The sequence below is a fragment of the Tympanuchus pallidicinctus genome, unplaced genomic scaffold (assembly GCF_026119805.1).
Source record: "Tympanuchus pallidicinctus isolate F22 unplaced genomic scaffold, pur_lepc_1.0 scaffold3, whole genome shotgun sequence".
NCBI lineage: Eukaryota > Metazoa > Chordata > Aves > Galliformes > Phasianidae > Tympanuchus > Tympanuchus pallidicinctus.
Window position 1 is genome coordinate 89,862,262 of NW_026294747.1, and position 13,306 is coordinate 89,875,567.

General features: G+C 43.1%; 1 protein-coding gene across 7 annotated transcripts in view; it reads right to left on the reverse strand.

The window, feature by feature from the left end:
- Positions 1-535: 535 nt before the first annotated feature.
- Positions 536-13,306, reverse strand: part of GSDME (gasdermin E) — a 29,835-nt gene continuing 17,064 nt past the window's right edge. For 6 of the 7 annotated variants that reach the window (XM_052693557.1, XM_052693560.1, XM_052693556.1 and 3 more), the window contains 5 exons: positions 12,125-12,313; positions 9,149-9,276; positions 8,495-8,681; positions 6,958-7,031; positions 536-5,900 (listed from right to left, as the gene is read on the reverse strand). In XM_052693557.1, the coding sequence (XP_052549517.1) occupies positions 5,658-5,900; positions 6,958-7,031; positions 8,495-8,681; positions 9,149-9,276; positions 12,125-12,313 (821 nt within the window). In that variant the 3' untranslated portion in view covers positions 536-5,657. The remainder of the gene's footprint in view (positions 5,901-6,957; positions 7,032-8,494; positions 8,682-9,148; positions 9,277-12,124; positions 12,314-13,306) is intronic. The other variant, XM_052693563.1, reaches the window with a different exon arrangement.

The window sequence follows — 13,306 nt, forward strand, 5'->3', positions numbered from 1 at the left end:
ATATGCCAATACCCGTAAGTTACTTCTTTAAATGCACCAAAAATTCCTCAAGCTCTACACCAGTCTCAACCTTAATGTAAATACTGTTTGGTGCATTTATACCCACATGATTACCTTGCTGTCTCTGTTAGACCTGCAGGTCTACTTTAGGTTCTAAGTCATGTGACAACATGCAGTCAATTAAAGTTTGGTGTAATATGTCATCTTGCATAGACTTACAAAGGGCTTTAATAATGTAAGCATAAAATGGAGGTAAAATTGGAGCAGTATCACGTACTGACACAGGCAAGGGAAATAAGCCTTACACCTGGTTTGGTACTCTCAGGCTGCAGAGTTCTCAGATCAGTGCAGCTCTGTGTCTCAGTCATACAAAAGCTGCAGGATAGCAGATTGACTCTTTCTGAATCTGTGTTTGTATTATCTGTCACATCCTTGGTGGATTCAAATGGAACTTTTTTTTTCCTTATCTTCTGTCCTAACTCATTGTGTCCTCTCAACTCCTACCTGAGTGATTTGCTGTACAAACTGCCGGCAGCTCAGCGTTCAGGAAGTGTTCCATGGTTTGTTTGTATGGTTGTTTTTTTTTTAAGACTGATTCAGATAATAAATAGGATGTTTTCTTTTAACTTTTAAAGACAGAAAATTCCAGGCTAGGGCCCCTTTGAAGCCAAGTTTGCAAAGGACCAGTGGAGAAGGACAAGTAGACACAACTCCGGAAACCAGGAGAGCTGGGTTATGTTTTTACACAAGCCATTACTGTGAACATGATCCAACCCGACCTTCTCTCCCTATTCCTTGGCTTCCCATCTAGTCTTCATCTATCTTCATCTTTCAGACTGAACTTGGAGGCAGATGCCAATTCTCAAAACATGTACAGTGCCTGCTGCAGTAGTTGCCCAGTCACTTTTTGTGCCTGTAGGTACAGTTTTAACACTAATTACAGGGGGAAGTCTGTCACATCTGTCATGCTAATATGAGTATTTGCTTCATGCAGGGTTTCTTGCCTCACCCAAATTCTGAAGGGTTAAAGCATTGTGTTGTTATTGCCAAGTTTAACAATGCTTCTTCTGCAAAAGTGTTCAGAGATTGATTTATCTGCGTTTAGATAGCGGTTACTGGATACAAGAGACTTCTAGTCTGCCAGACCTCTTGCCTTAAATATCCCTGTAGTTCTTACAGAAAACCTCTCCTGGGCTATTAACAAGATTTCTTCAGTGAAAGGGACTTTGATTTCTCTGCTGGACGGTCATGCTTGAAGGTGGAGAGGTTCTGGCCCTGGTTTCTTTGTTTTTTCCCCCATCCTTTTTGGTTTTCGCATCTTTAACAATCTTTCTAATGTGAACTGTCTGGGATTCTCACCTTGCCTCCTTCAGAGGACACAGTGGTCAACGTAAGCATTGGTACTTAAGAACAGTGGAACTTGCTGTTGGCAGTCCTGTACAGGATGCAAAAGAAAAAATCGTATTGCATTAAAAAAAAAATGTAAAATTAATAAATTTTCAGAGGCAGCTTTGGCTTCCAAATAGTATTAGTGTACTTGCACACTGACTTATATAGAAATAGATAAATAGAACTTAGGATTAATATACTGCAAGTATTTAAAACAGTATTTGCTAACTTGAATTTGCCATTTTGGACCACAGTGGGATACTGTTCCACAAACGGACACGATAAACTGCTGAATTCTTTGTTCATTTACTGGTACTGGAGCTGGAATTTACCTGCTTACATAAAAATGCCAGCTTGGTAAAGGCTGTGGAGGAGTTTTACCTCCAAACAGATTTTTTTTCTTCCTTTTTTAAAGGACAGTTTCAGCAATATTTATATTTTATAGGATACAGTACATTTAAAGTAAGTGTGAATTTTGTTCTCAATATTCTTAACCTTTTCTCATAGTAGTCGGGTATGGATTTTCTTTTGCTGCTCATGCAGAGGTTGGATGGGCAATAGGACCAGCCTATAATGATAATAGGGTTAAAGTAGTCCTGGAACCATTTTCTCCCATTTATTCATTAGCTCCATGGTAATGCATGTCCCTACAAGTGCGGCTGTCTTCACAGCTGATGCAAGTCAGCACTCCATGGGTAGGCAGCACTCACCTGGAGTATGGTAGAGCTCTTCCTACAGCCCCAGTAACTTGTCAGTCATTTGACATCTTGTATGACGTGCAGAGCAGCATTAATGACACCGCTCTGTACAGTTCTGGGAATGGCAGCAAAATCATTGGCTGCAAAATTCTTGTGGGTTGTTTTTCTTCTGTTTTTTTGGGGTTTTTTTGACCAATTTGTGTTGGTTCCTCTTGTGCAATTACTTATGGAGAGAGCTGCAGAAAGGGATTTCTCCCCCACTGAAAATGCATGTTGAGCTTTCCCTGGCCCTGACTCCTGCAGCAAGCATCTCCTGTATGTAACACGAGTACTCCGAAGTAAGGAGGAACCTCTTCCTTAGGTTTTAAAGCAGAAACTTTGGCACCCTCTCACCCCAAGCTGGGCTAAGAACTATCAAACCTTGTTTAAGTGTTTTGATTTAAATGTGTGTTAAAAGTGTCAGTGTACATCTCTTTCCCTCGCTTATTCTCATATCTGTTTTTCCCTCTTGGAAGCTTTGAAGAATTATTTTTTTTCCTTCTACAGAATATTAAACTAAACTGGATTTAAAACTTGTAAATGTTGAAGAACTGCTCTCCTGTAAAGAAACACTTTCTATTAGCTGAAAATATCCTACAAAACAATCTTAACTATTAAATAAATTTTCTAGTGCAAAACTGAAGCTGACTTAGTAGCAGCTAACTGTTGTTTGAATACAGTGCTTTAGAGCAGGCCTAGGAGGTGGGACTCAATAACAGGCTGACTTTCTATTGATCAGCTACCACATAGGACATTTTTAAATTGTAACTTGTTTTCTAAAACCCCCATTTGTCTTTTTCACAGCTAATATTTTCACAGTAAACACAGCCAAGCGTAAAAATATTAATGTACAAATTGTGAAATTCTCTTAATTCCCAACAAAATATTTTTGTATATAATAAAGATTTAATATTGAAAAACTACACTCTTTTTTGTTGGATTTTTTTTTGTCTTTTCTGTGACTTGTAGCTAAGAGATGCTATCCACAGGCTGTGAAGGCTTACCAGGAAGAAAAGGCAAGCAGTGCTGTGGAATTCCCCTGCCCTCCTTCCAGATTGAAGGGCTGTGCTCCTGTGCTAAGCTCTGGGATTCAGCTACAGCTCGGAGGGTGGGAAATGAATGGCATTCAACATTTGAAACTAATTTCAAGGGGGTGAAAACAGGATGGAGATTCTCTTGTGAAAGAAAGGTGTTGGTCACAGTTCAGAAATGTGACTTTTTGGCTTTTGAATGCACCCATTCCGGATCCTATGCAGAGCACTCTGGGCCTCTTCAACCATCCTATAAATACCACTGCCAAAGCGGGGCTGCTTACTTTCTAATCACTACCCTATTAAGGGTGTCAGTCTCCTATGTTCACATTGTAATTCACCAGCATACATAAAGCTCCGGCAGCTGAGGCCTGCAGCACAAGGTGAGCACTCATTACTCGTTACATCAAGGCTGAGGCTGCTGGAGACAAAAATAAAAAATAAATCAAAGAGACTGAAAAGCAACTGCTGACCTCACCTTCCCTTATCCCGATGTGATTCTGAAATGCAAAGCTGAGGGGTCTTCCTCCTTCTGTAGAAGGCAAGTGTATCAGGAAGCAACAAGGGAGAGACAGAGTGAAACAAAGCGCCAACCTCTCCTGAAGGACCCCAGTGCCCTCTTACCACCTCTGTTTTCTAGGCAAGACCCCAGCTAACCTTGAAGGAGCGCTTTCTGTACGAGGCCAGCCTGTCACAAGCAATCACTGCTTCAGCCAGGATGCGCTGAGTAGAATCTGAATTCATTTGGATCAGTGCAGCCAGGGTCCCTGAAGAGGCTCTCCTCATTTAGCTTAGGGAAGGGCAGAACAAAACTTAGAGAGAGACTCATTGCTGCTGCTGCCTCTTTGGATTTATGTATCCCCAGCCTGAGCTATTTTGAATGTTCACGTGCAGAAAGATGCTACTTTCAGAAGGACAGAGAGCACATAAGAGGGCAGACCCACGCCTGGTGGCTGCCGTGTGCAACCAATGCCTTTTTTTGTAACAGTTTCTATAGAATACCTGGGGGTCTTTTTCCTATGCAAACAAATCCCCTCATACATGTTCAGTACAGGCCACCAACCCTGAAAGCAGTTAAGTGCAGCACATACAAGGCTTACAACAAGAGTAAAATCAGGGTACGTGGACAGCAGCACTACATGGAGTCACACACATCTTGCTGTCTGCACGCACCAACTTTCAAAGCCAAGAAAAGGACTGGAATCAGAAAAAGGATGAATGGAAATCACGCAAATTGACTTTTAAAATTATTCTACTGTCCTGACATCCATGAAATACATCCATTAAATACAAAATTCTGATAAAACAATTACAGAGGCAACTTGCTTACGAGCAGTTGGCAAAAGCAAACCTTCCCATGTACAGACACACAACTCACACAAGCAGGGTAAGGTGCTCTCAGGGCATTTCTGTACGCACCAGTGCAGCGTTGGGCCAAAACTATCAGCTTCACTTCACACTCACATTACAAATGAGACACTGAAACACCACCACCTCAGTCTGAGCACCTCTCCTTCCAGGTGCCTAACTGTCAACCATCCCTCAGTGCTGGCTAAAAGCACCAAGAGCCTGCTTCATTGGAACAGCTTCCTGCATTTACAGTGATCTCTCCTGCACTTCTGTCCCATTTCCATGATCACAGAAAATTATGATCAAAAAAAGGCAGAACAGTTCAAAGCACAAAGTGCTTTACATTAACTGTGCTATAGAGCTCTGCTGTTAGTGAAAGACAAGCAGAACACTGACAGCGTCACATGGGTAAAATGACTGCTTTGTGGAGTGCAGCAAGGACTTCTGCTATGCACATACCAGAAGGCATCACCGTATCTCAAAGAGAAAGTTCAAAATACAATGTAAGCAGCTGAAACTTGCTAAGCTTAGTAAAAACTTATTGGAAAAGAGGTAGAAATCCCTAAGGTGGTCTCAGTTTTGGAAAAAAAGAAAAAAGAGTTCATTATTTCCTGCAGTGTGCAGCTCACATCCATAAAGCCAAACTACACTTAATGAAGAAAAACCTAATGAAGTGCCCTCCACTTCACGTCCTCCAGAGTGAAGGTATTCTGCACGTCAGGTCTTGAGTGAGCAAAGCACGTACTGCATTGCACAATGCTACATTTCCACAGCCTTTTTGCTCGCTTGCTTACAAAAAGCAGTTTGTACTTTGCAGTTTTCTCCCACACATATTAATGCAAGCAATCAGGCTTCCACTGCTCTGCAGTTCTGACAACTATCAGAATAGCTATGTTCAATTTCTCTTCCAGGCTCATCTTTTTTTTCCCTTCTTCCCCTGCATCCCTTATTTACTTATTTATGTATTTTCCACTGCAGACAAACCTTAGTGGAGCTGCAGAGCAGCAGTGTGCTCACTCCTTGCCTGTGCTGCCCTGTGCCACCTGGCTTCAGTGCTCTGAGAACTCAACCCCAGGGCTCTCACATGCTCACAAGCATCAGCGCTACACTGCAGAGCTACACAAGGAAGGACAGGGAGGGCAGTAAGTGCTCAGAAAAGCTCCTCTACAGCCCCACTCAAACTGTGAAGCCCGCAAAGCGCAACATAAAGAACAAGTGGGAAGAATCTGGGTTCTCTCATAGTTACAGCTTTTACAGAAGACTCTGTCTTCTCCAAATTAATGTTCGTTGAAGCAAAAAGCCTTTGCACGACATCAAATCTTCCTGTGTCAGTGAGAGTTGCCACCAAAGGACTGCTCAGTGCCAAGGTGCCATCAGCTGAAGCGATGTAAGGCTGTATTTATGAGAGAGAGAAAAAGAGAAACAAAGACATTAAAAAGGCCTTTCAAGCAGTGCTGTTTGGTGTCACAAAGCTTAGTTCTTTCTTACAAAGCCACTGGAGAGCTTACAAGGCAGTGTAAAAGGGAAAGATTCCCTGTTCCATCAGCCTTGACAAGTACAACGTACTCATCCCCAACCAAAGCTCACCTCCCACAGTTATGTTTCAAATACTCCATTGATTTATGATGGCCCCCAGCCTGGTACCACCCATGCCCTGGTTCACCCTCGTGATGCTGGGGATACCAGCACCCCCAGGACAGACCTGGGATTTACTGTACCAAGGAAACCCAAATGCCAACAATTTAAGTGTCCTGATGCAGGCACCAAAACCTGAAGCAGTTTTAAGGGATTCCCAAATAACCCTCCAGATTCCAACCATGATGAAGTAGGTGACTCACTACTGCTTAGAAAGACAGTTTTGACTTACTATGGCAAAGAGCTGCTCCACAGATTACAATTAACCCTCTTACTCTGAAAAACTCCAGCATTCATCTTCTCTCTACACATCTAAAGGGTTCTACTGTAATTTTTGTCACTGACCTTAAGAAATTCAGAGCCAATGTCAACTCTGTGCCTTCTTTTAAATAGTTTTAATGAATGGCCTCTGAGATTTCAAACTTCAGAATCTGCCAACGCCCAAGCAACACTGGTATCAAAGCAGAGTTTCTGTTCCCCAAGGGCAGGTGATTATTGCTAGTGAGATTTTTAAATGGGCTATGGAGACTACTAGTAAATTAAAACTCAAGTTAAAATTACTATTTTTTTTTGCTCTCAGCTCACAGAGTCACCAAAACGCAGAAATGCTTCAGAAATGAGGTACCCATCTGCAGTAAATTACCCACACTGTTTGCCACTGTCAGGCTCTGACCCTGTCTAAGCAATGCTTCAAGCTGAAATTCACACTGGAGCCTGACATCTGCTTTCTTGGGTGGGAACACAGTGAGCCAGGGAACGCAGCCATTACTGCTGCTGGTGCTCACATGCTACACGGGCACGCTCTGATTACTCACCAAGCAACACAATGCCGGAACAACCTGTAGATCAGAGCAGGCACGCAGCAGGACAAGAGTGTAATCAGACAGCTCTGTGAAGGAGACATTAATAGGGAAAGATTGTTTCCAGTGAGCAGCGTACAAGGCTGGCTGCTGGAGCTCTGCTATTGGGCTCTCCTGCTGAGCAGCAACAGCAGGCTGCATTTCTGAGGCCCACGCAGGTACAGAACCCTGGGAAACAGGAACAAAGAGATTCTACACCAAGGAGAGCTGTGACAAAGTGCTCTGCTGGACACAGGGAAGAGGCTGATCCAGACCTTTCCGGTTTGCTTCCTAGACTGTAGAATCAAAGGGGGTGGGCAGTGGGTGGAAGCAAACCCTGCCCTTGACAGATAGGTAGTGGTGGGAAGGATCTCCTCCCTGGCATTTTCTTCCTCTCCCCAGGTATTTCCCCAGTGTTTCTGGGAGCCTGCAGGCAGGCATATGATTTAGGCTCTGAATGAAACAAGAACCTCTGTTCTCAAAACCTGCTGTAGATGCTGACCTCAGCCAAAACACGATTTGAGAGGAATGACATAGCTTACTCTGCCCTGGGGAGATGGACTGAATGGTCCCTGTGGTGCCCTTCAACTTCATAACTGAAATCCGTAAGAGAAGCAACAGGCATAAAACAGCTTTGGATCTTAATCCAGCTGCAGTTATGCCTGGACACGAGAAGCAGACGTCATGTCCAAAGCCAGGTGATAATTCAGCATGCTCAATTAGCTGCACTCTGCTGTTAATAGCATCTGACAAGCATTACCACACCAGTGGCTGTTTTCTATCTCTTTTCCCTATCTACAAATTAGTTAAGCTTTCCTATCTGTGTACCATTCATACACGGATGCAAACTGATACTCTGCTGCACGGCGTCACATCTAGAAATGCTGCACTGTACCAATTCTAGCTCATATTGCACTGGATTCCTTTGTTAACCTTAATGTCAGGTAAGCCTTTATGTTTGACAGAGAGGAGAAAAAGCCAGGAAAGAATCTATCTTGGATTCTGCAGGTGACCTGTAATTAACACTGGTGTCAAATAAATGCCATCCTCACCACCTAGTTGGCATTTATATTTAATCTCCTTTTTCAGTGGCTGCAGAATAACTCTTAATTGCAGTGTCTCCATGTTAAATTCATTTTTGCTAAATATAGTTTGGCCCTCAACTGTTACAGAGAAGACACCACCTCATTTGTAATTCTCAGCATTTGGGCAGGAAGAACTCTGGCATGCAGCAAGAACAGAAATTAGCTTCTCAAATGGGAAATGCCCACATTCAGCAGAAACTAGAGTAATCTTGAGGGAATGTGTATTTTACAAGTAAAATCTGCCAGAGATCAAGGGCTGAATTTAATTCACAGCTAGGAATGCCTGGCATCATACAGATCCCAGAAACAGAACAGAACCAATTACATTTGCTAAGCTCATCAACTGCTCGAAAAGAGCCACATTTTGTGCAGAGGGACTTTCTAGAAGGGATGGAACAAAAAGGCTCTCTTCTTCATTCACAACATACCAGAGATAGCACTGATGAGGAGGTGAACAGCTGAGAGCAGTTCTTCATCTTGAAGCTGATAATTCTGCAACAATAGCTCATCCTGTACACTGCACCCCACCAGCTGGAGGAAGTCAGCCAGGTCCTGCTGCTGTGCAGGTTTTAACTCCTTCAGGTCTGGCTTGTCTCCTGCACACAGAGCATCTAACTGGAAGCCAAAGAAAAAAACACAACTTCTTGAGAAGCTCCAGGGAGACCTCATTAAGGCCTTACAAATTTGAAAGGAGAGTACAAACAGGAGGGAGAATGACTGTTTACAAGGGCAGATAGTGATAGGACAAGGGGAAATGGTTTTAAACCGAGGCAGGGGAGGTTTAGGTTAGATATTAGGAGGAAGTTTTTGACACAGAGGGTGGTGATGCACTGGAACAGGTTGCCCAGGGAGGTTGTGGATGCCCCATCCCTGGAGGCATTCAAGGCCAGGCTGAATGTGGCTCTGTGCAGCCTGGTCTGGTGGCTGGTGACCCTGCACATAGCAGGGGTTTGAAACTGGATGAGCATTGTGGTCCTTTTCAGGCCATTCTATGATTCCATAAAAAAAGTTTGAGTGCAAGATAATGCTCGCTCTGTTCTGAAATTACTTTTAGGAAGCAAGGAAAAGTTTCTTTATCTTACCACATCTTCCAGGGCAGTTAATGTTTCTTCATGCAGCAGGAGTTCGCACAGACTTTTATATAAAGCTCTTTGCTTGTCTTCTGGCAGCTTCACAAAGGGTTGGAACTGAGCCTTCAGCTGTGACAGACCTTTCCCAAAAAAGCAGTAAAAAGTAGAACTAAGTACTGCTACACCAGTGCCAGTAAAAACAGTTAATGTTTTTGCTATGCATTTCATAAGCTAGTTTATCACTGCATCTCGCCACCCTGATTTCAATCAGCGCAAGTTATAATGAAAGGCTGGAACACATCTGAATATATTTCCCTCATTAGCCAACAGAATGGCCATGAAAATTCTGAGGAAAAAAATACTGCTGCTAAGGATTAACATTCCATACGTTCTGTATTTTGGAAGTCAGTATTTTAATATTAACTGAATTAACCATACATTAAGTGTACAGCCTGGATGTTCATCTCTAGACAATGTCCATTCTAAGGCAGAATGCAGCTCATAACCTCACTTTCTGAACTACGGGTTAATGCCAATTACCAGTCAATGCTCTGAGTCCACACACAGAATTGGAGGCTTCTGCTGTGCTCAATTGTAAGCATCTTTCTATTTCAACAGAGGGATCCAAGCATTACACACCTTCAGTTCCCAGAATGACCAGTTATGCTTAATGACAAAAATATTTTCTTGATTGAAATACTGAATTCATTACAGTTCATATACAGAAACGCAAGAGAGTTCAATGCTTTTCTTTTCCACCATTCAGTTACAACTCTACAACAAAATATCATACGATTGTATCAAAATTGACTACTTAGGTAAAACAAAAGAAGTTTTCAAGTCAACAGTGTCAACTGGAAGACTGGAATGTGCTCTTTCACATTCCAAAAAATACGGGCATGAAAGCATTCTTAACCTTGTTTAAAGAAGCAAAGAGACTTTGCTTGATGTCTCTCCAGTAAGATGCCTTTCATATCTGAAAATTTCTTTATTAAAAAAAAAGACAAAACAGCTCACCCACAGGCAGTTTTTTTTTGCATCTGATGCAATACGATGTACTTGGACCTACAGACCCCTTGTCTATCCAAATAACAGCGTAAGAAACCTGCCTTAAATTGCGCTGGTAGAAATATTCTCCATTTTTTACCTAATTCAGTTAATTAATTAAAGTCTCCAAGTCTTCAAAGAAAGGCAAGAAGATATGTTAAGCTAAAACAAACTGCAACAGTGGCATACTATTTTTTCACAATTTTTTTTCCCCCAAAACACACAGAGATAGTTATTCCTTTATGACAACTCAATAGTAATAAGAGAACTGTCAGGACAACACACATTCATTTTGGTAGAAGTCAGTCTGTAGAAAAGTCATGAACAAAGGGTGAAATTCAGAGATAACAAAAGTAATGCTCAGCACCAGAAACAGCTGTAAGAGCTCAACCCAGAACTGATGAAAAGCAAAGTGTGTTCAGAGGCCTTGATTTGTTACCTTTTTCCATTCCTGCGCTAACCTCACCCCTCCTGCACCCCTACAAAAAGCACGTTATGCCTGGCACATTACATCCATTCACAAACTTCCACTTGTAGCATATTTTAATTTCACCAGCCTTAGTTGTTATGAAACATTCCTTGTAAGCTTGTCAGCAAATAATCACAGAATCACAGATTGCCAGGGTTGGAAGGGACCTCAAGGATCATGAATCTCCAAACCCCTGCCACATGCAGGGCCACCAACCTCCCCATTTAGTACTAGACCAGGCTGCCCAGGGCCCCATCCAACCTGGCCTTGAACACCTCCAGGGACGGGGCATCCACAACCTCTCTGACAGCCTGTTCCAGCACCTCACCACTCTCATAGTAAAGAATTTCCCCTGACATCCAACCTAAATCTTCCCCCCCTCAGCTTAAAACCATTTCCCCTTGTCCTGCTGTTATCTACCATTTCAAAGAGATGGCTCTCCCCTCCTGTTTGTAGGCGCCCTTTAGGTCCTGGAAAGAGAATAACTAAAGGAGAAGGAGTGGATGCCTTGGTAATTTTTGAGACTTTAATTGAATATTCAGAGTTTTTTCCAGATCATGAACAAATATTTTCAGTGAACTTTTCTGTATGAAAGCACAAATTATCACTGATTTTACAGAATCACAGAATCACCTGGGTTGGAAGGGACCTCAAGGATCATGTAGTTCCAACCCCCCTGCCTAGCAGGGCCACCAAACATACACATTCAGATCAGGTTGCCCAGTCCAACCTGGCCTTGAACACGTCCAAGGACGGGGCATCCACAACCTCCCTGGGCAGCCCGTTCCAGGGCCTAACCACTCTCCTTGTGAAGAACTTCCCCCTAACATCCAACCTAAATCTTTCCTCCTTCAACTTGGATCCATTTCCCCTAGTCCTGCTGTTGTCAGCCCTTCTGAAGAGTTTACTCCCCTCCTGGGTGTAGGTTCCCTTCAGGTATTGATAGGCTGCAATGAGGTCACCCCGCAGCCTTCTCTTCTCCAGGCTGAACAAGCCCAACTCCCTCAGCCTGTCCTCATAGGGGAGGTGCTCCAGCCCCCTGATCATCTTAGTCGCCCTCCTCTGGACCCTTTCCAAGATCTCTATGTCTTTCTTGTACTGAGGGCTCCACACCTGGACACAGTACTCCAGGTGGGGCCTCACAAGAGCCGAGTAGAGAGGGACAATCACCTCCCTCTCCCTGCTGACCACCCCTCTCCTGATGGAGCCCAGGATCCCATTTGCAACCCATTTCATAGAGGTTATGCACAATATAACAGAACTGACATAAATACAATCTTAAAATAGAGGGTTTTATGGCAAAGGGATTCAGTTTGTTGCCAGGGACCAGTTCCCTGCATGGCCCCATTACAGAAGTCAGTCTTTTTGTTCTTCTAACATCATTTCTTATGTACTATGCTACCAGATTATTGCCTTCTATCACACTGCTTAACTCCCTGCAATGTAATCATGTAAAACACTTCTGGTAATACCTTCTTTCAACACACTTAAAGAAGCGTGGCTGGGAATGGGGCTTTCAGCCCCAGAGTGCATCCCATTATCAACAGCATCTGGGTGATACAGGAACGAAGTATCTCTGAACAGCACTGAGTGGGGTGACGTCGAACCTTCTGAGCTTTCTCTTTCAAAACCTCCTTGCTGTTCATCTAGCAGACAGAATTCTGAAATCAGAAATACATTTTAAAAAAATGTCACAAAACACACAAGCAATAACTGAACAAGATGCTAGCTTACATCATCAAGTGTTCTCACACAATTTCTCCACACATCATCTCTTCTAAATGGAGATAATGCCAGTGGTTGCTTGCTGCGTGCTATTACTGCAGCCCTAAAGCACCAGCAAAGGCCCTGTGCTGCAGCCGTCAGCCACAAAATGCAACATCAGTTCCCATGAATTAAAGTACTGGAGCCAGGAAGTAACATGAAAACTTCTCATAGACACTGTGAACGCAAGTGCTGCGTGCAGATGTAGATAGGAATTGTTTGTGATTTCTATCAGTAAGAGATGCACTAGAATACCGTCTACAGAATCCACTCACAATGGAGGCACATGAAAGCACTTCCTGGGATTTAAAACAAGCTCTCAGAGCATCCCTTGCAGAACTTCTGGTCTGGCATTGACAGACACCTCCTTCTGAGTCAAGATGCAGATCCACACTCGAGTCTCCAGGCAGGTGAAAATTCATTGGCTCTTCTGGGTCTCTGAAGGACTTCTAGCCACGCTCACTAACCCTTCAATACACTGTCTCTTTTGCAAGAAGATGGAGAAAATAACATACTCTTGGTCTATTCCTCTTTCTGATGCATCTTCATAACATTCTCTTGGGATTCCAAGCACTGCTCTACCTCACCCAAGCAAGACTGTCTATCTCTTACTACTAGACTGCTCCTCACTGCCCCAGCTTTGTGAAGCTGTGGGACTCCTGAAAGGAAGGAGCCTTTGTAGAAGTTTTGCTGAGAAATTTACAGCATCATGTAAATTCCGTGCTCACGCATCAGACTCTCTGAGTCTTTGGGGCATGACACAATCAAAGCTCTATGCATTATTTTATAATTTTTGTAGAGGGTTAAATGTAAGATTTTAAACCATAGCCCTGGCACTCCAAAGCAGGCCTAAGGAGAACACAGGCAGGTTAGCAAGAGAAAGTCAATTT